Source organism: Myxine glutinosa, chromosome 14 (assembly GCF_964187855.1).
Source record: "Myxine glutinosa chromosome 14, kmMyxGlut1.1, whole genome shotgun sequence".
In the NCBI taxonomy this organism is placed as follows: Eukaryota; Metazoa; Chordata; class Myxini; order Myxiniformes; family Myxinidae; genus Myxine; species Myxine glutinosa.
This window is the reverse complement of record NC_136274.1, coordinates 15551780-15571780: the sequence shown is the minus strand read 5'-3', so window position 1 is coordinate 15571780 and position 20001 is coordinate 15551780. Positions and strand designations below refer to the sequence as shown.

General features: G+C 44.7%; 1 protein-coding gene across 4 annotated transcripts in view; it reads left to right on the top strand.

Annotated features, from left to right (window-relative positions):
* The window catches only part of LOC137439215 (huntingtin-interacting protein 1), a 425088-nt gene that overhangs the window by 218820 nt on the left and 186267 nt on the right, over nt 1-20001 (top strand). For all 4 annotated transcript variants that reach the window (XM_078768130.1, XM_078768129.1, XM_078768132.1 and 1 more), the window contains exons 17-19: nt 14116-14208; nt 15527-15625; nt 17672-17819. In XM_078768130.1, coding sequence (XP_078624256.1) covers nt 14116-14208; nt 15527-15625; nt 17672-17819 — 340 coding nt within the window. The remainder of the gene's footprint in view (nt 1-14115; nt 14209-15526; nt 15626-17671; nt 17820-20001) is intronic.

Below are 20001 nucleotides of genomic sequence, written 5' to 3'. Positions count from 1 at the left end.
GGGTGAACTTTGGGTTTCCCGGGAAAGGGATTCCTGCGATAGAGTTATTATCGCTGTGACAGATAAACCTGCGTGACGGGTTTTGCGGTCGATTCCGAAGAGAATCATTGGAGTGCAGTTACGCCACGAGAACGGGCCGTCGGCCATTTTTGCCTCGCGCAGGATTTGCACTTCGCTCAAGGTTTTTCACTTCGCTTCGACCATTTTCGCCGCATTCAGACGTTGATCTGGTGTGTGTGTGTAATGTGACTTTTGAGTGGGAAATCTGCGGTTCGCCGATTGGGAGCCGTGGAACGTCCATGCCCGAGGGTGTGATTTCCCAGTCGCCTTGAGGGAACCTTTGCGCAGCTTTGGCAGCGTGACTGTGACTGTCATCCGAACGGGATTCTGGTCTCGATTGGACATCGTTCTGACGATCACTGGAGCGGATCGACTTTGGCTTGATGCCGGAATAGAGACATTGGGAATGTTCTGCTTTTCGCTCACTTGGAGCACAGTGAGTTATATTGTACGAACATGATGGTACGATCATAGGAAATATATATTGGTTGTACAATGGATTACTATTGTTGTTGTACTGTTATTCTTGTGTGATCTTAATACAATACTTGTTTGTTGGTAACAATTGGTGTGGTTTCACCATTGATCTTTGACATACAGAATAACATCTTTCTGCCGTGACTCCTCTCGGGGCTCGGAGGTACACCGTGACCGGGGTTTCGGGAGGAGCACGTAACACTATTCATTCCTTCCCCCCTTGTATGCCAACTCCCTCTGTGCCATTGATGTGCCAACATCGCCCTCTGTCATTTTGTTCTTCCATGAGCCTCTATCTCTGCAAAAAAATCAATAATAACAAGTAAATAACAAAACCATTTGACATTATTTGTGTAGTTGTTGCGGTCATTCATTCATTTAGTGTGCAGCCTGTGGCTACTGGTTTGCATCACTGCTGGGAGCGTCGCTGTACTGCTAATGTAGGTTAGGGCAGGAATTTATAATTTAATCATGGTGCTGGCGATGGTTCGCTTACTCTTCGCGAAGGACACCTTGGGATATTTAATGTCCACCAACTAACACCCAGTTTAACATCCATTGGAGGGACGGCACTCATTGATTAATCGCCGTGCCTGTGAAACACCATGGCCATTTATAGCTGGGTCAGGATTCCAACCCAGGCTAAACAGCTTGGAGGAGAGTGTGCCTACCTTTAGTCCTCCCTCCCAACTCAGTTTGTTGCAGTGACTCTCAATGCGTCAAGATAACCTTGTCAGTGCACAGAAGGAAGATGCGCCTCGGCTGAAATGATCAACCCCTTTCTGCTTCTTCTTGGCTGTTGATAAGAGCAGCATTTGCTGAGGTCTTCCTCAAACACGAGCAGTATTTCAGTGTATCGCTTTACTTCTCCGCACGCCACTTTCTTTTGCTGCTCAAACCCTCATTTTTGTTTGGGACAATGAGTGTTACCCTTACAGACAGTGCACAGAGTTTAGAAATTGTCTTGAAGTTGTACCATGTCGTCACTGCCACAAGGCATGAGCGGTTCTCCATCAAAACACCGAAACCATTTAATTTCCACGGTGCTGTGGTTGTGCAAATGTCCGCATCTCTTGTGTGCCCACGAGCTACACGTGGCGTGACGTTTCTTTTCTGTAATTAAGTCAAGAAGGATGACTTCCAAGTTGACGGGTTTGAAATTGCTTGTGCGCGATAGGGTCTATAAAGGCGTTTAGGGTCCTTGATGGGGCGCACACGTGGAATCGAGCGCACCACTTACGTCTTATAGTATGAACTGTCAACGGAGGACACCAGCCAGTTGCCTATGTGTGGCATGTGGGTGAGTTAGCGACACTTTTTGCAACGCCTGTTATGGTATAATATGATGTTCCATGCACATTATCCATGTTGAAAATCCCATCGAAAATCAAGAGGCCAAATCCCATAAAAATCCCATAGGAAATTGGACCAGTCGGATCTACTGGTTTCAATAAGGAAAGTGAAATACTGGATCTGCAGAAAATACCAAAAAATAAATAGACAATTGGCATTTTCAGACCAGTTGCTTCTAATAGTTTCTGTTTCACTTTCACTTTCTATTTTACAACATATCTCCAATTTCACTCTGAACTTTTTAATGGATTTATATTTTTAATCGGGTTGTTTAATTTTGCATTTTTATGGCGTAGCCCATAGGGCAAAGCCGTCTAGAACAGTGTTTTCTGTTTGTATGTATGTATGTATGTATGTATGTACTATGTATGTATGTATGTCCCCTCAAATGTACACCAATCAGAGCTGAGGATCTGGTCGCATGACAGGGGTGATGTGATGCCATTACGGCGGTACGATGGTTGACTCCACACACCGCCATTTTGATTCCTGTGCCGTTCAGGCCTAACATATCGTTGAACCTGTCATGTATCACAATCTGCATGCTCTACCTTCACGTTTTTCATTCAGTGTGAAACAAACAAACACGTGAAACACATGAAGTAAAACACGTGAAAATAAGGATCTTTTATAACAATCGATTGTTGTCGTGGCTGTGGTTGTTGTTGTTTGTATGTTTATTCTGTGCAGTTTTATATATTTTTATATTGCTTCGCAAAATATCATTGCTGTGTATGCAATTTTGTATGCTGTTTCACGTCCTTATAAAGGATGATCACACTTGATGATTGGGGGGGGGGGGGTTAGGGGGGGAACTCCCTCACTCTCTTCAATCCCACTCCACCCTCCAGGTCTTTAAAACAGCTGTTCACCACTGTTACATATTTATGTGAATGTATGTGAATTACCATGCAGGTGTTTGCTTCCGTGTGTAGTATATTAAGTTGTTGTGTAGTTGTTGTGGTTGGAGGGTCAGGAGCCCTTCTGAAAGAGTGGCAGGAAACGGAAGTGGCCGGAAGCGGAAGTGACGGGAAACGGAGGAAAAAAGACACGAGGAGAGAAAAGAACGGTGCTTCTTCCTCCTCGCCCCGCGACGCCGAGAAGGTGGAATCGACCTTACGCTGCGCGGAAAACGCGCCGTTGCGAAACGTCTGGCGAGAGGAGTTACCTGGGCGGTAAATACCTTTTGACACGTCCAGTCACCGTGAGTTCGTGCACGAAACCAAGCGTCCGGGACAGTTTGCCCCGTCTACAAAGACGCGTACGGGTCCGCACGTTGGGCCTCGCTCGCGTCGGAAGCCGCGCTGGGTTTTGCCCCGTCTACAAAGACGCGTACGGGTCCGCACGTTGGGCCTCGCTCGCGTCGGAAGCCGCGCTGGGTTTTTGCCCATCTACAAGGACGCGTAAGGGTCGCACTTGGGGCCTCGCGCACGTTGGACGCCGCGCTGGGTTTGCCCCGTGGCTTGGCAAGGAGGTGCGCTGCAGCCGCGGCCCCAGTCCGAGACGGCACGTTTAGAGCACGTCCGCCCGGGGCTCGTTCAACCGCCCGTGTGCGGAGAGGAGAGACATTGACCACGGAGGGAGTCAGGAGTGGGGCTCACGTGAGGAATGTATAAGATTAAGATGGCCATCTTAGAGTTTGTGTAGATGAGTTCACATGGTTGTAATATTGATTGTGCATTGTTGATGGTTGTTGATTGCTCAGTGAATATATTATTGATTATTCCGGATCCTTGGTGTGGGGTTTCTTCTTGACCGGAATTCATATTGATTGCGTTACGAAAGCGTATAAACCATATATCTTTCTGGCGGGGTCCCTCCCACGGTCCGGGGGTCACCAAGACCAGGTAGTTACCGGGAGGACCACGTAACAGAATTGGGGGCTCGTCCAAATTACGATTTGCGGTTTCGCAATTGGGTCTACGTCCGGGATCTAAAAGTGTATAAAATAATAAAATAATAATATTTTTGGTAATTAAAATTTATTAATTAATTATTAATTGGTAATATTTTTTTTTTGAGAAATTGGGGAAAGTCTTGGGGTGAAGGTTAACAGGTGTTAACGATAGGCACCATGGCGTTTGTGGCACAGAACTTTGGGGTAACCCCGAGTGAGGCACAGTTCCGAGCATTGCTAAAGTCGGATCTCTTGAAATTGGCCAAACATTTTAACTTGGAGGTCCGAACTAATTTGAGGAAGGCAGAGTTGCAGGCCACGGTGATACAATCTATGGTGGGATTAGGAACATGGGACGAGTTAGCCTGGGAGTGGCTACCCGAAGAACCAGAAGACGTGGAGCTCCGGAAACTGGAGTTGCAATTACGGAGCCAGGAACGGATCAAAGAAGAAGAAAGGAAAGCAGAAAAGGAAAGAGCAGAAGAAGAAAGGAAAGCAGAAAAGGAAAGAGCAGAAGAAGAAAGGAAAGCAGAAAAGGAAAGAGCAGAAGAAGAAAGGAAAGCAGAAAAGGAAAGAGCAGAAGAAGAAAGGAAAGCAGAGGAGAGGAGAGAAGAGAAACAAGCAGAGGAAAGGAGAGTGGAAAGAGAACTCCAGGAAAGAAGAGAAAAGGAACAAGCAGAGGAAAGGAGAGCTGCAAGGGACCTCGAAGCAGAGGAGAGAAAAGCGGAAAGGGAATTAAAGGAACGTGACATGCAGCTTCAGCAAGAAATCAAATTCAAGGAGCTGGAGTTAATGAGAGAACGGGGAGAGGCACCACCCTTGCTGACGGGGTCGACACCTAACCAGAAAACCTGGGATGTGGGCAGACATGTGAGGCTGGTTCCACCGTTCAGTGAAAAAGAAGTCGCGAAATTTTTTCCACACTTTGAGAAAGTGGCTCGACAATTAAACTGGCCGGAGGAGGCATGGACCATACTCGTGCAAAGTGTGCTGGTGGGGAAAGCTCAGGAAATTTATTCGGCGCTACCAATGGACCAATGTGCAGATTATGAGGTACTGAAGAAGCACATCCTCAAGGCCTATGAGTTGGTTCCGGAAGCTTACAGGCAAAAATTCAGGAATGCCAGGAAGAGGGAGAGTGAGACCCATGTGGAGTTTGCCAGAGTGAAAGAAAACATGTTTGATCGGTGGTGTGAGTCAAAAGGAGTCGGGAAAGACTTCGAGACATTGCGGGACTTGATCCTGGTGGAGGAATTCCAGCAGTGTGTCCACGAGGACATCAAAGTGTACCTGCAGGAAAAGAAGGTACCAAAGTTGTGGGACGCAGCCACCATGGCAGATGATTATGCCTTAACCCACCGAATAGGGGTCCACGAACCTAACTCCTCGCCTAGATCTCCGCAGGGGAGGTGGGGAACAGCAGGTGCGGAGAACGACCATACATGGCGGCGGCCTCGAGATGATTATGGGGACAACTATGATACCCCACCGGTTCGAAATCAGAGGGATGCGGGCCCAAGACAAACTTATAGTTCGGGGGGCCCGAGGCAGACCCCGAGTTTTTCCTCCGGGCCTACTTGCGCGTTTTGCAAAAAACCTGGACACTTGATGTCCAGTTGTTACCTCATGAAAAGGGACAACCCAGAGCGGAGTCCGACTATTACAACTCCGAATGCGATGGCTAGCGTAAGAAATCGCCATCAAGAGGGTTACCAACCATTTGTTTCTGAGGGGTTTGTGTCACTGGATGGAGCCTCGACTAACCGGAGACCGGTTAGGATATTGAGAGACACAGGGGCCCATCAATCTTTAATGCTTGAAGGCATTTTGCCATGGTCCGAGGAGACGGCAACGGGGGATAGTGTTCGTTTACAGGGGATCGGGGGCGGTGTTAGTGCTCCCCTTCAGGTCATCCAGTTGGAGTCCGATTTGGTGTCAGGACCGGTCACCGTCGGTTTACAAGCCACGTTTCCTGTAGAGGGTGTATCTGTGGTTCTCGGGAATGATTTGGCCGGGGGTCAAGTTTATGGTAACCTGAGGGTTGATAAAGAGCCCAGCAGGGAAAATAACACCACACCAGCTCGGGATGGTGACAAAAGTGCCAAGTTATTTGTAGGGGGACTGAACTTCAAAACAGAGGAAGAAGTTCTGACCTCTGTCTTCAACAGATATGGGCCGCTGGTGGAAGTGCGGTTGGTAAGAGACTGGGAAACGCAACAGTCAAGAGGGTTCGGCTTTGTCACGTTTGCCAGCACAAAAGACGCCAGAGAGGCAGAGAAGAATTGGAATGGCAAGGATTTGGAGGGTCGGACCATAACAGTAGGGAAGGCATTTCGTAGGCGTCGAGAGGTCTACAGGAGAGGACAACTGGGCGGTAGTTTTGGTGGTGGCCGCAGTCAATATTATTATGGAGGCTCCCTGAGTTACGGCCGCTCCCGAAGGAAGACTTGGCAAAGTAGTGGCCGAGAAGAAGACCGGTATTCAGGGGACTACAGGGACCAGTGGTCCCACCCTAATTATTAGGGACGTTCTGAGAAGTTGAAGCACTGAAGGCGGCGGAGCCGCCGAGCCAAGATTCCTACACGAATTAACCGTGAACGCCGTTCCTAAAGGCGCCCATGTAGAGAACTTTCCTGCACGGACTAACCGTGAACTCCACGTTCCTCAAGGCGCCCATGTAGAGAACTTTCCTGCACGGACTAACCGTGAACTCCGCGTTCCTAAAGGCATCCATGTAGTGAATACTCGGCTTGGCCTCCCGGAAAAGTGCTATCGAGTGGCTTAACTGGCTTTATTTTTAAGTGATAACTGTGCCCGGGGGGAACTGATAATGTGGGGGGGTTGAGTTATCTGGTTTGTTTCTCCAAATTGGCCGGCAAAGAAAGTTTTCGCTGGGTTCAAACTTTCTTTCTTGAAGGGGGGGAGTGTTACATATTTATGTGAATGTATGTGAATTACCATGCAGGTGTTTGCTTCCGTGTGTAGTATATTAAGTTGTTGTGTAGTTGTTGTGGTTGGAGGGTCAGGAGCCCTTCTGAAAGAGTGGCAGGAAACGGAAGTGGCCGGAAGCGGAAGTGACGGGAAACGGAGGAAAAAAGACACGAGGAGAGAAAAGAACGGTGCTTCTTCCTCCTCGCCCCGCGACGCCGAGAAGGTGGAATCGACCTTACGCTGCGCGGAAAACGCGCCGTTGCGAAACGTCTGGCGAGAGGAGTTACCTGGGCGGTAAATACCTTTTGACACGTCCAGTCACCGTGAGTTCGTGCACGAAACCAAGCGTCCGGGACAGTTTGCCCCGTCTACAAAGACGCGTACGGGTCCGCACGTTGGGCCTCGCTCGCGTCGGAAGCCGCGCTGGGTTTTGCCCCGTCTACAAAGACGCGTACGGGTCCGCACGTTGGGCCTCGCTCGCGTCGGAAGCCGCGCTGGGTTTTTGCCCATCTACAAGGACGCGTAAGGGTCGCACTTGGGGCCTCGCGCACGTTGGACGCCGCGCTGGGTTTGCCCCGTGGCTTGGCAAGGAGGTGCGCTGCAGCCGCGGCCCCAGTCCGAGACGGCACGTTTAGAGCACGTCCGCCCGGGGCTCGTTCAACCGCCCGTGTGCGGAGAGGAGAGACATTGACCACGGAGGGAGTCAGGAGTGGGGCTCACGTGAGGAATGTATAAGATTAAGATGGCCATCTTAGAGTTTGTGTAGATGAGTTCACATGGTTGTAATATTGATTGTGCATTGTTGATGGTTGTTGATTGCTCAGTGAATATATTATTGATTATTCCGGATCCTTGGTGTGGGGTTTCTTCTTGACCGGAATTCATATTGATTGCGTTACGAAAGCGTATAAACCATATATCTTTCTGGCGGGGTCCCTCCCACGGTCCGGGGGTCACCAAGACCAGGTAGTTACCGGGAGGACCACGTAACAACCACCATCTCTTATCTTCCCCCATCCAAAACCTTGATCTTTTCTACCCCCGCTAATTTCACCCCAATTCCACTTTTTTGAAATACCAACTTCTGTCCTGGAAGTCCTTGGTGTCCTTGTGTTTTATACTTCTCCCCCCCCCCCCCCCCTTACCACGCCTCCTCCCCCAAGCCCTCTCCCTTCCACACATCTCCCTGCTCTCAAATGTTGTGTTTGTGTGCTTCCCTTTCTCTCCCCATCTTGTTTTCCGCTCCCTCTTTTTATATATTTTGTTTGTCTGGTTGATTTGTTTGTGAAGTAAATGTTAGCTCTTTCACGAGCCTCGATTCAGTATACAAAAAAAAAACAAAAAAAAAAACTGAAATTATGACAACAGGGTGATGATATATATGGCCATGTGGGGGGGGGGGGGGGGGGCGGGGGTGCATGCCCCTCAGATCATATATAATTAAAACTTTGATTAAGGGCTCTTCAAACATTGAAGCATTTCTTATGACTGCCTCCAACCACCCTAAGTCTGGTGTTGGCTTAATGGTTAGGGTGGAGGGCTTGGGATCCTCGGGTCCTGAGTTTGAATCCCGGTCACCAGGTGGGTGAATTAACACCAGGTGGGGGTTGACTCAGCCTGTCATCCTTCCAAGGTCGGCAAAATTAGTACCAACTCACTGGGCCCTATCTCAAAGAGGTTGGTGGAAGGATTTGCACTCTGTCCGCCATAAAACACCTCATTCCTCAACACACACAGTGGTGTGTGTCTGGATGGTGCTGAGGTCACTTTGATAGTGTTGGTAAACTGACCAACATGTAGAATAAAACAGTCTCAATGCAATCTCTTCACTTCCATGGTGAAAGACAGCTTAGCGACGTGGAGTACTTCAAAATAATTTCATAATTACATTATTTGTTAACTGGTATCTCCACTCAGGTCAAACTATCCTCTTCAACTAAAGTATCAAACAAGCCCGGCTTTCGGTCTTGTTTTTCTAATTCCACTCTTTGAACTTTTTCATGGATTTATATTTTACAATCACGCTTGTTTAATTCTGCATTTTTTTCTATTTTCACTCTGAACTTTTTAATGGATTTATATATTTAATTGCGCTTGTTTAATTCTGCATTTTTTTTCTAATTTCACTCTGAACTTTTTTTACAGATTTATATTTTTTATCATGCTTGCTTAATTCTGCATTTTTTTTATTATTTCACTCTGAACTTTTTTACAGATTTATATATTTAATTGCGCTTGTTTAATTCTGCATTTTTTTTATTATTTCACTCTGAACTTTTTTTATGGATGTATATATTTAATTGTGCTTGTTTAATTCTGCATTTTTTAAAAATTATTTTACTCTGAACTTTTTTTATGGATGTATATATTTAATTGTGCTTGTTTAATTCTGCATTTTTAAAAATTATTTCACTCTGAACTTTTGTTATGGATGTATATATTTAATTGCGCTTCTTTAATTCTGCATTTTTTTTTCTAATTTCATTCTGAACTTTTTTTACAGATTCATATTTTTAATCACACTTGTTTAATTCTGCATTTTTTTTTTTCTAATTTCACTCTGAACTTTTTTTACAGATATTTTTTTATCATGCTTGCTTAATTCTGCATATCTTTCTAATTTCACTCAACTTTTTTTATGGATGTATATATTTAATTGTGCTTGTTTAATTCTGCATTTTTTATTATTATTTCACTCTGAACTTTTTAAAATGGATGTATATATTTAATTGCGCTTCTTTAATTCTGCATTTTTTTTCTAATTTCACTCTGAACTTTTTTTACAGATTTATATTTTTAATAGCACTTGTTTAATTCTGCATTTTTTTCTAATTTCACTCTGAACTTTTTTTTATGGATGTATATATTTAATTGCGCCAGTGTAATTCTGCATTTTTTTTCTAATTTCACTCTGAACTTTAAAAAAAAGATATATATTTTTAATTGTGCTTGTTTAATTCTGCATTTTTAAAATCTATTTAATAATAATAATAATAATAATACATTTATTTTATATAGCGCTTTTCAAGAAGCCCAAAGACGCTTTGACAGAGTACAAAAAACAAGTGCAAAAAGACAAAAATCAACAGGTAAATAATCAAAGCAAAAGGAAGGAGCAGGAGAAGAGATAGTCAGGAGTTAAATGCTGTGGGTTAAATGTTGAATGCAGTGTTGAACAGGTGGGTCTTGAGTGATGTTTTGAATGTGGTGAGTGAGGAGGAGTCTCTGATGGTGTGAGGTAGTGAGTTCCAGAGGGTGGGAGCAGCGATGGAGAAGGCCCTGTCCCCCCAGGATCTGAATTTGGTCCGGATGGGGGGGAGGGGGGGGGGGGTCAGGAGGTTGGTACCAGCAGAGCGGAGGTTGCGGGTGGGAGTGTGTCTGGAGAGGAGGTCAGCCAGGTAGGATGGAGCCAGGTTATGGAGGGCTTTGTAGGTCAAGAGGAGGATTTTGTACTGGATTCTCTGGGGGATGGGGAGCCAGTGAAGCTTGTAAAGGACGGGGGTGATGTGGTCACGGGTCCGGGAATGGGTGAGTCGACGGGCAGCGGAGTTCTGAATGTATTGGAGTTTATTGGTGATTATTGAGGGTGAACCATAGAGGAGGCTGTTGCAGTAGTCCAGACGGGAGATTTCACTCTGAACTTTTTTTTATGGATGTATATATTTAATTGCGCTTCTTTAATTCTGCATTTTTTTTCTAATTTCACTCTGAACTTTTTTTACAGATTTATATTTTTAATCGCACTTGTTTAATTCTGCATTTTTTTTCTAATTTCACTCTGAACTTTTTTTTACAGATTTATATTTTTAATTGCGCTTGTTTAATTCTGCCTTTTTTTTTATTATTTCACTCTGAACTTTTTTTTATGGATGTATATATTTAATTGCGCTTCTTTAATTCTGCATTTTTTTTCTAATTTCACTCTGAACTTTTTTTACAGATTTATATTTTTAATCGCACTTGTTTAATTCTGCATTTTTTTTCTAATTTCACTCTGAACTTTTTTTTACAGATTTATATTTTTAATCGCACTTGTTTAATTCTGCATTTTTTTCCTTCTAATTTCACTCTGAACTTTTTTTACAGATTTATATTTTTTATCATGCTTGCTTAATTCTGCATTTTTTTCTAATTTCACTCTGAACTTTTAATGGATTTATATATTTTAAATCATGCTTGTTTGAACAGGTATTTTCCTTCAACATTTAAACAAGGTCGGGTCAATTGCCAACAGGTGAAAGTATCTATCATGGAGGTGAGGAAGGGCTTTGCAGAATATCTAGTTCAGAGTGGAGGAAGTAAAGGAACAGCGAGGAAATCTAAAAGTAGATAAAGCGCCGAGGCCAGATAATATGCACCCAAGAGTCTTGATGGAGGTGGCAGACCAGATAAGCGAGATGCTAATGGAGCAGGTAAGCGAGATGTTAACGGAGCAGATAAACGAGATGTTAATGGAGCAGGTAAACGAGATGTTATTAGAGCAGGTAAGTGAGATGTTAATGGAGCAGGTAAGTGAGATGTTAACGGAACAGGTAAACAAGATGTTAATGGAGCAGGTAAGGGAGATGTTAACGGAGCAGGTAAACGAGATGTTAACGGAGAAGGTAAGCAAGATATTAATGGAGCAGGTAAAGGAGATGTTAACGGAGCAGGAAAGAGAGATGTCAATGGAGCAGGTAAACGAGATGTTAATAGAGCAGATAAGTGAGATGTTAATGGAGCAGGTAAGTGAGATGTTAACAGAACAGGTAAACAAGATGTTAATGGAGCAGGTAAACGAGATGTTAACGGAGAAGGCAAGCAAGATGTTAACGGAGCAGGTAAGGGAGATGTTAATGGAGCAGGTAAGTGAGATGTTAATGGAGCAGGTAAAGGAGATGTTCACAGAGCAGGTAATCGAGATGTTAACGGAGCAGTTAAGTGAGATGTTAATGGAGCAGGAGCAGGTAAGGGATATGTTTACGGAGCAGGAGCAGGTAAGGGATATGTTCACGGAGCAGGTGAAGGAGATGTTAACGGAGCAGGAAAGAGAGATGTCAATGGAGCAGGTAAACGAGATGTTAACTGAGCAGGTAAACGAGATGTTAACGGAGCAGGTAAACGAGATGTAAACGGAGCAGGTAAACGAGATGTTAACGGAGCAGGAAAGAGAGATGTCAATGGAGCAGGTAAACGAGATGTTAACTGAGCAGGTAAACGAGATGTTAACGGAGCAGGTAAACGAGATGTTAACGGAGCAGGAAAGAGAGATGTCAATGTAGCAGGTAAACGAGATGTTAACGGAGCAGGTAAACAATATGTTAACCAAGCAGGTAAGCGAGATGTTAACAGATATCTTCGATATCTCACTGGAGTTAGGACAGATAGGATAGGAGAGCAGCAAATGTAACTCCATTATTTAATAAATGGTCTAGAAAATTAATTTGCGAACGATAGACCTGTTAGTTTGACTTTAGTTGTGGGGAAAGTGTTGAAGATGTTAATTACAGATCAGATTAGGAACCATTTAAATATGTTCAAACAAATTAAACGTAGTCAGCATGGGTTTACTAAAAGGATGATCATGTTTAACAAATCTATTTGAGTTCTAAAGAGCAGTTTACAATTTTAGTGGATGAAGTGCAGTGGATGTAGTATATTTAGATTTTCAAAAGGTATTTAATGAGTTTAATGAGGCACCACATAGATTATATAAGGATGCTAACCAAGGTGAGGACTTGTGGAGTAGCTGTAGAGTAGCTAGCTGGATTGGAAATTGGGTTAGTGATATAAAGCAAAGTGTGGTTGTGAGTGAGAGGATGTCCGGCAAGGAGGATCTAAGGAGTTGGGTACGTTGGGGATTAGTTGGGGCAGGCTGCAGCCTCCTCACTCTCTGCAGACCTGAACAAAATCACAAACTGGTCAAACGAGTGGAACATGTCTTTCAATCCTGACAAATCTCACACTCTCACTTTGTCTCTCCGTAAAGATCATCTGGAAAACCCACCCATCTACTTTCTGAACAATCCTCTTGAAGAAGTTCTGTCACTCAAGCTTTTGGGTCTCACTATCTGCCATGATCTTTCCTGGGAAAACCACATTTCCAAGCTGGCCTAAAAGCCAGTCGCCGACTGGGCATCCTCCATCGTGCGAAGTCCTTTCTGGGCACTTCTGAGCTCCTCACCACATACAACGCTTTCATCTGCAGCTCAATGGAATATGGATCTCCCCTCTAGGCTGGTGCTCCTGCCTCACACCTAGCTCGGCTTCATGCGGTTGAAACCAAAGCATTCAGAATCGTTGGTATCTCCCGCGATGAAGCTGATTCTGAGGGCCTTTCTCTCTCTCACCGCAGGCATGTAGGTGGTCTTTCTGTCTTCTACCGACTCCTCTCCGGCCTTGCCCCCCCAGCTCTCTCTGGGCTCTGTCCCCCAAATATTCCTACAGGTTGCACAAGATCTACCAGCAACCCTCTTCTTGTGAAACTGCCAAAATCAAGACTCTATGCTATACCTCTTTGCTTCCGCCTCTGGAACAAACTCCCTCACTCTCTTCAATCCCACTCCTCCCTCTAGGTCTTTAAAACAGCTGTTCACCACCATCTCTTATCTTCCCCCATCCAAAACCTTGATCTTTGACCAGCCCCGTTAAAACATCCCAAATCCGCCTTTCAATCCCCAAATTCTTTCCTGAAATTCCTCGTCGTGAAATTCCTAGTAGTGTTCATTTGCTTTATGCCGTGTACCCCTCTCTCATCCCCAGCCCTCCCCCTTCTCTACTGTTGTTGTGCTTGTGTGCTTCCCTATCTCTCCTCTCTTGTCTGCCGCTCCCTTCATTGTATGTTTTATGTGTCTGTGCATGTGTCCAAGTTCAATGTGTTAGCTCTTACACGAGCCTCAATTTTGCATACAAAAAAAAAAGAAAAAAAAAAGTACTAGGACCATTATTATTAATAATTTACATCATTTATTTGGACAGTGGGGTTAAAAGACGGATTTCAAAATTTGCAGATGATACAAAGTTTGGAGGTAAGGTGGATAGCAGAAAGGAAGGTTGTTTTTCGTATACAATGTTGGGTCTCGTGGAGAAGCCAGAAATTCAGGAAATCAGATTCAGGAACAGAATCGTGTGTGTGTTTGTGTGTTTTAATGAATCTACACCATGGTGTCTGTTAGGTCACTGAATAGCGAATTGTTTTGGTTTGTGATGAATCGATGCACACAGGTGTCTGGGCACGGTGTGTGATGAATCGATGCCGAAGTGTTTATGTGTGAGTTTCGTGATGATTTGAGACTAAAGTGTTTATGTGTGAGTTTAGTGATGATTTGAGACTAAAGTGTTTATGTGTGAGTTTAGTGATGATTTGATGCCAGTGTTTATTTGCTGTGTTGGTGATGAATCAATACCAATGCGAACAGGTGACACACAATGCAGAGAAGACCCGTTTTGAGCTGGAAACCTGCCAAGCAGAGATCGTTGCTCTCAGAGCCACACAGAGACGTCAAAATCAGGTGAGAGGTTTGTCTCCCTGCCACATAGGTTTTTTCATTCGTTCTTGTTGCCACGAACATGAGATTTCTATCATGCTTCCATTAGACATCACTCAGGCTTGAACTATTTCTTTTGGCAAAGTGTTGTGGCATCTCTTCCTGAAAATGACCAATAAGTTGCTAATTTAAATTAACTTCCAAATTATTCTGCTTTCAAGGTTACTTAGCCTGGTGTTGGCTTAGGGGTCAGGGTGCTGGCTTGGGATCCGAGGATCCTGGGTTCGAATCCCGGTCGATCGCTGAATTAATGCCCAGAGGGGTTGACTCAGCCTGTCATCCTTCTGAGGTCAGCAAATTGAGTACCAGCTCACTGGTGATTCACTGTGTGTCGCAAGAGGCGACTAACAGGGTTGGCGGCAGGAAGGGCATTCGGCCATAAAACGTTGCTTCAAAAAGGGGACCACGGTCGGTGCCCCATATAAAGGCCAACCCCAGCTCTCCGGGGAAAAATGGCCTCTAAAGGTGGTTCTTTCCAGGTTACTTATTTTCTCTCCCTTCATTTCATGGAAGTACTTGCTAGCACGACCCCTCGACACCATCGTCATGGGAGATAGAATTACTCTCTATTACAAAAATATATGCTATGTAGAAAAAGGTGCTAACTTGGGGCTAGGTAGGTAAGGTTCCCTTTGTTTACCTCTGAAGGACCAGATTGGTGTATGACAATTCTCCCGAGAGACGCTCGGTGTTGGTGCATCGTGGATTCTTTGGAATAGTTCTATTTCCCGATAATGTTTGTATTGACAGACAAATCAAATCTGGTGCTTCGATGGAAATTGTGATTCGACTGATGAATAAAAGATAACTTTATGCACTTGGCTCGCCTTCCTTTCGTGATGACTTTCTTGACTATGAAGTTTGCTCGGAAAGTTAGGCATGGGGTGAATTTGTCTGTCTCGTTTTGCGTCAAATCAGAATAGCATTTCCACTCCGTCTCACGACAGCGTCTGCAGACATTTTACGGACACGATACATTGACGTCCAAACCTCCTTTAGACGTATTTGGGTTTTGGCTTTGTTTTTGGTCCCTATTTATTATCCCGACGAAGTGGCTAAATTAACAGTGAACCAGTTGCGATTTCATCAATAGTTTCACTTTCATGCTCGAATACATTGCAACTTGCAGTTGAATCCAGAATCAGAAACCCGATCGGAAGCGAGCATATATCTGCCACGCCATCTCATTATATAATACATCAGGAACGTTAGAAGGTATATATATATATATATATATATATATATCGTTTTCTTTGTCTTTACCCCATCACTTCACTACCAGGTGGAAGATGAGCTTCGAGAATGCCTTCAAAAAGTTGAGAGAGCAGTTGAGAGCAAATCTGAAGTTATCTTCTCACTGGAAACTCGACTTCAGGAAAAGGTCACTTTGGGGATCACATTTTCTTCCTGTTCATGTTCCGTCATTTGATATTATATGTGCTTCATTCATTTTTTTCTTCTTCTTCTTCTTCCTGTCTGTTATGGTTTTACTCATGTGTTTTACACTATTATGTTTCATCGAAAGCCACACGGAAGGTAGACTGAGGTTATGTTTTCACCCCTGTCTGTCTGTCTGTCTTTGTTTGTCTGTCTGTGAGCATGATATCTCAAAAAGTTGTGGACGGATTCGGACAAACTTGGTGGACAGGTTGGGTGCATGAAAATAATGAATTGATTAGATGTTGGTGACGATCCAGATACAGATCCGGATTCAAGAATTTAAAAAAAATTTAAAGTGATTCTTCACCAATGAGAGATCGAGCCACACATTATTTCTCAAAACATTGTGGACAGATTATGACAAAACTTTGTGGATGAGTTGGATCGGTGATGATAACAACTCAATTCGATATTAGTTCAGGTCCGAATCCAGATCCGGCCTATCAGTGAATACAAAACGTAAACTGTTCAGCCTGGCGGAAGTATGCTGTCTTCCGAGTGCTGTTCTCGTTTTATTTGTTTTTTTTTTGCTCCCCCGCCATGTTTTTTAAATCACCGGATCAATTTGTGACAAAAAGGAATCCGTTAATATTGGTATAATCTCTCATCAGCTCCACCTTCCACCCTCTCCTCCTCTGTCAGAAGATGTGAGTCTGGTCACACAAACTTAGTCTAAATTTTCAACCACCAACAGAGGGTTTCTGTCACATCCTTTTGGCACCAGATGGCTTCCGCATGAGCAGTGACGTTATTTGCGATGGGGAGCTAGAACTATAACCTTGTGCAGTTTTTCACTCCAACCCATTCCATTGAGAAGCTTCTTCATTGGCAAAACTCAATGGTCGCTCAATTTGTAGCTCAATGCAAACCCATTTCCTTCATTTTTATTCAATCCTCTATTGCCAGCTTAGGATCCTAGGATCCTGGGTTCGAATCCCGGTCGATCGCTGAATTAACGCCAGGGGGGTTGACTCAGCCTGTCATCCTTCCGAGGTGGGCTAATTGAGTACCAGTTCACTGGTAATTCCCTGTTTGTCGTAAAAGGCGACAAAAAGGGTTGGCGGCAGGAAGGGCATCCGGCCGTAAAACATTGCTTCAAAAAGGGGACCAAAAAACAACAACCATGGTTCCCGAAAAAGGCCAACCCCTGCTTTGCGGGAAAAATGGCCTCTAAAGGTGGTTTTTTTCATATATTTTTTTTATTGACCTTCACCTAGCTTTGTATTTTGTCCTTTGCTTTGAACAATAATATTGTGCTGTTGTTAATTGGACCTTTTGATCTTGCTTGATGGCCACTTTGATATGGCTGAGGTCAGCGAACGACCCGGTAGTCATCAAAGGTCAATCTTAATGCTCAACTGAAGATTTTTCCAAAGAAAAAAAAAACAAATAAAACGAGAACAACTCAACTGAGTCATTTGTCGCACCGCTGGTCTTGAAAGATTATCCATTTTGTGCGACGGGATCCATTGTTGCTCACTGTGCGTACATCTTTCCTCCACTACATTATCGACGTTGATCATCGTTTGCCTTTACTCTTTCCACTCGCCCATCAAATGGCAATTGCAGGTCACCTGACATGTCTTCCAGATATTGCAAAAAAAAGAAGAAGTTTTTGGTTTTGCTTAGTCGCGTGTAATGTTGCAGCAGACATGAATTTTCATTGACTGCAAACCTGGCTGGTGCAATTATTCATTTCAAGATGTCGAATGGATGAATCACAACCTAAATTACAAATCTGTTCCTGTATTCCACAAGCTGCACGTCCTTGGAAGCTCAACTTACAATGTCGCATTTATTCATACTGAAGTCCAATAATACATTTCACCATGGCAACGTTTTTCACAATTGAAGAGAAATTCATCGAAATATTTAGCTGTTGGCTCATGATGTCTGCGAGGTGAACTCATCATGGCAACTCCCAGGAAGTGAAGTAGCTTTTGTTCCGATATGTGGCACGCTTCCTAATTTGTTCTTTGTTTTACAGGAGGAAAGCATTTCGGGCCTCGCGGAATCCATACGTTCTGGACGGATGTCATTGCTCACCGCAGCGTGTGCACGGGCTGAGTCTGCTGTGCATGCTGGCCTTATGCGATGGCAAGATCCTTGTGGCCTTTCCATCAAAAGCACACCAGGTTTCATACCTTTACAAAATTATCTTATTGTTGTTATTTTTTTCGATGAAACAAGATTTGTATACAGATTCGAGGCTCGTGAATGAGCTAACATTTATCACACAAAAAAATGAAACAGACACACAAAGTATATAATAAGGGGAGCGGTAGACAAGATGGGGAGAGAAGGAGAAGCACAGAAACACAACATTTGAGAGCAGGGACATCGGGAGATCTGTGGGAGGGAGAGGGCTTGGGGGGAGCAGGCGTGGGATGGGGGGTTATGGGGGAGGGGGGTGGGAGAAGTATAAAACACAAGTAAACTGCAAGTACTTCCCGGAAAAAAGTTGGTATTTCAAAAAAGTGAAAAAAAAAAAAAAAAAACCTTTAGAGGCCATTTTTCCCCGCAAGCGGGGGTTGGCCTTTTTCGGGGACCGTGGTTGTTGTTGTTTTTCGGTCCCCTTTTTGAAGCAATGTTTTACGGCCGGATGCCCTTCCTGCCGCCAACCCTTTTTGTCGCCTTTTTACGACAAGCAGGGAATTACCAGTGAACTGGTACTCAATTAGCCGACCTCGGAAGGATGACAGGCTGAGTCAACCCCCCCGGTGTTAATTCAGCGATCAACTGGGATTCGAACCCAGGATCCTAGGATCCTAAGCTGGCACCCTAGCCGCTAGCCCAACACCAGGGCTTTTTCAAAAAAGTGAATCTGGGGGGAAATTAGAGGGGGTAGAAAAGATAAAGGTTTTGGATGGGGGAAGATAAGAGATGGTGGTGAACAGCTGTTTTAAAGACCTGGAGGGAGGAGTGGTATTGAAGAGAGTGAGGGAGTTTGTTCCAGAGGCGGGAGAAAAGGGGAATGAAGGAGTGAAGGTGAGCAGAGAGTCTTGATTTTGGCAGTTTAACCATAAGAGTTTAACATTTTCCTTTGGTATCCATGGAAATCTCCACGCATGGCTGGCGGACTTCCTCTCTAGTCGTAGTCAACGTGTGGCCCTGAATGGTTTTCTCTCATCTTCTCTTCCTGTTCAGGCTGGAGTTCCCCAAGGCAGTGTTCTGGGCCCTGTGCTTTTTCTGGTCTTCATCAATGATCTCTCTGACTCTCTTGAAAATTCTCTCTATCTCTTTGCTGATGACTCTACTCTCTGTCGCTCCATTCCTCATCCCTCAGATCGGCAGTCTGCAGCCTCCTCACTCTCTGCAGACCTGGACAAAATCACAGACTGGGCAAACAAGTGGAACATGTCTTTCAATCCTGACAAATCTCACACTCTTACGATGTCTCTCCGAAAAGTCCGACTGGACAACCCTCCCATCCACTTTCTGAATAATCCTCTCCAAGAATTTCTGTCACTCAAGCTTTTGGGTTTCACTGTCTGCCATGATATTTCCTGGGAAAACCACATTTCAAATCTGGCCTCTAAAGCCAGTCGCCGACTGGGCATACTCCGTCGTGCGAAGTCCTTCCTTGGCACACCTGAGCTCCTCACCACTTACAAGGCTTTCATCCACAGCTCAATGGAATACTGCTCTCCCCTCTGGGCTGGGGCTCCTGCCTCACACCCAGCTCGTCTTCACGCTGTTGAAACCAAAGCGTTCAGAATCATTGGACTCTCCCGCGATGAAGCTAACTCCAAGGACCTTTCACTCACTCACCACAGGCAGGTTGGTGGTCTTTCCGTCTTCTACCGACTCCTCTCTGGCCTTGCCCCCCCCAGCTCTCTCTGGGCTCTGTCCCCAAAATATTCCAACAGGTCGCACAAGATCTGCCTGCAACCCTCTTATGGTTAAAGTGCCAAAATCAAGACTCTCTGCTCACCTTCACTCCTTCATTCCTCTTTTCTCCCGTCTCTGGAACAAACTCCCTCACTCTCTTCAATCCCACTCCACCCTCCAGGTCTTTAAAACAGCTGTTCACCACCATCTCTTATCTTCCCCATCCAAAACCTTGATCTTTTCTACCCCCGCTAATTTCACCCCAAATCCACTTTTTTGAAATACCAACTTCTGTCCTGGAAGTCCTTGGTGTCCTTGTGTTTTATACTTCTCCCCCCCCCCCCCTTCCCACGCCTCCTCCCCCCAAGCCCCCCCACCCCCTGTTCCCATGCCTCCTCCCCCCAAGCCCCCTCCCTCCCACACATCTCCCTGCTCTCAAATGTTGTGTTTGTGTGCTTCCCCTTCTCTCCCCATCTTGTCTTCCGC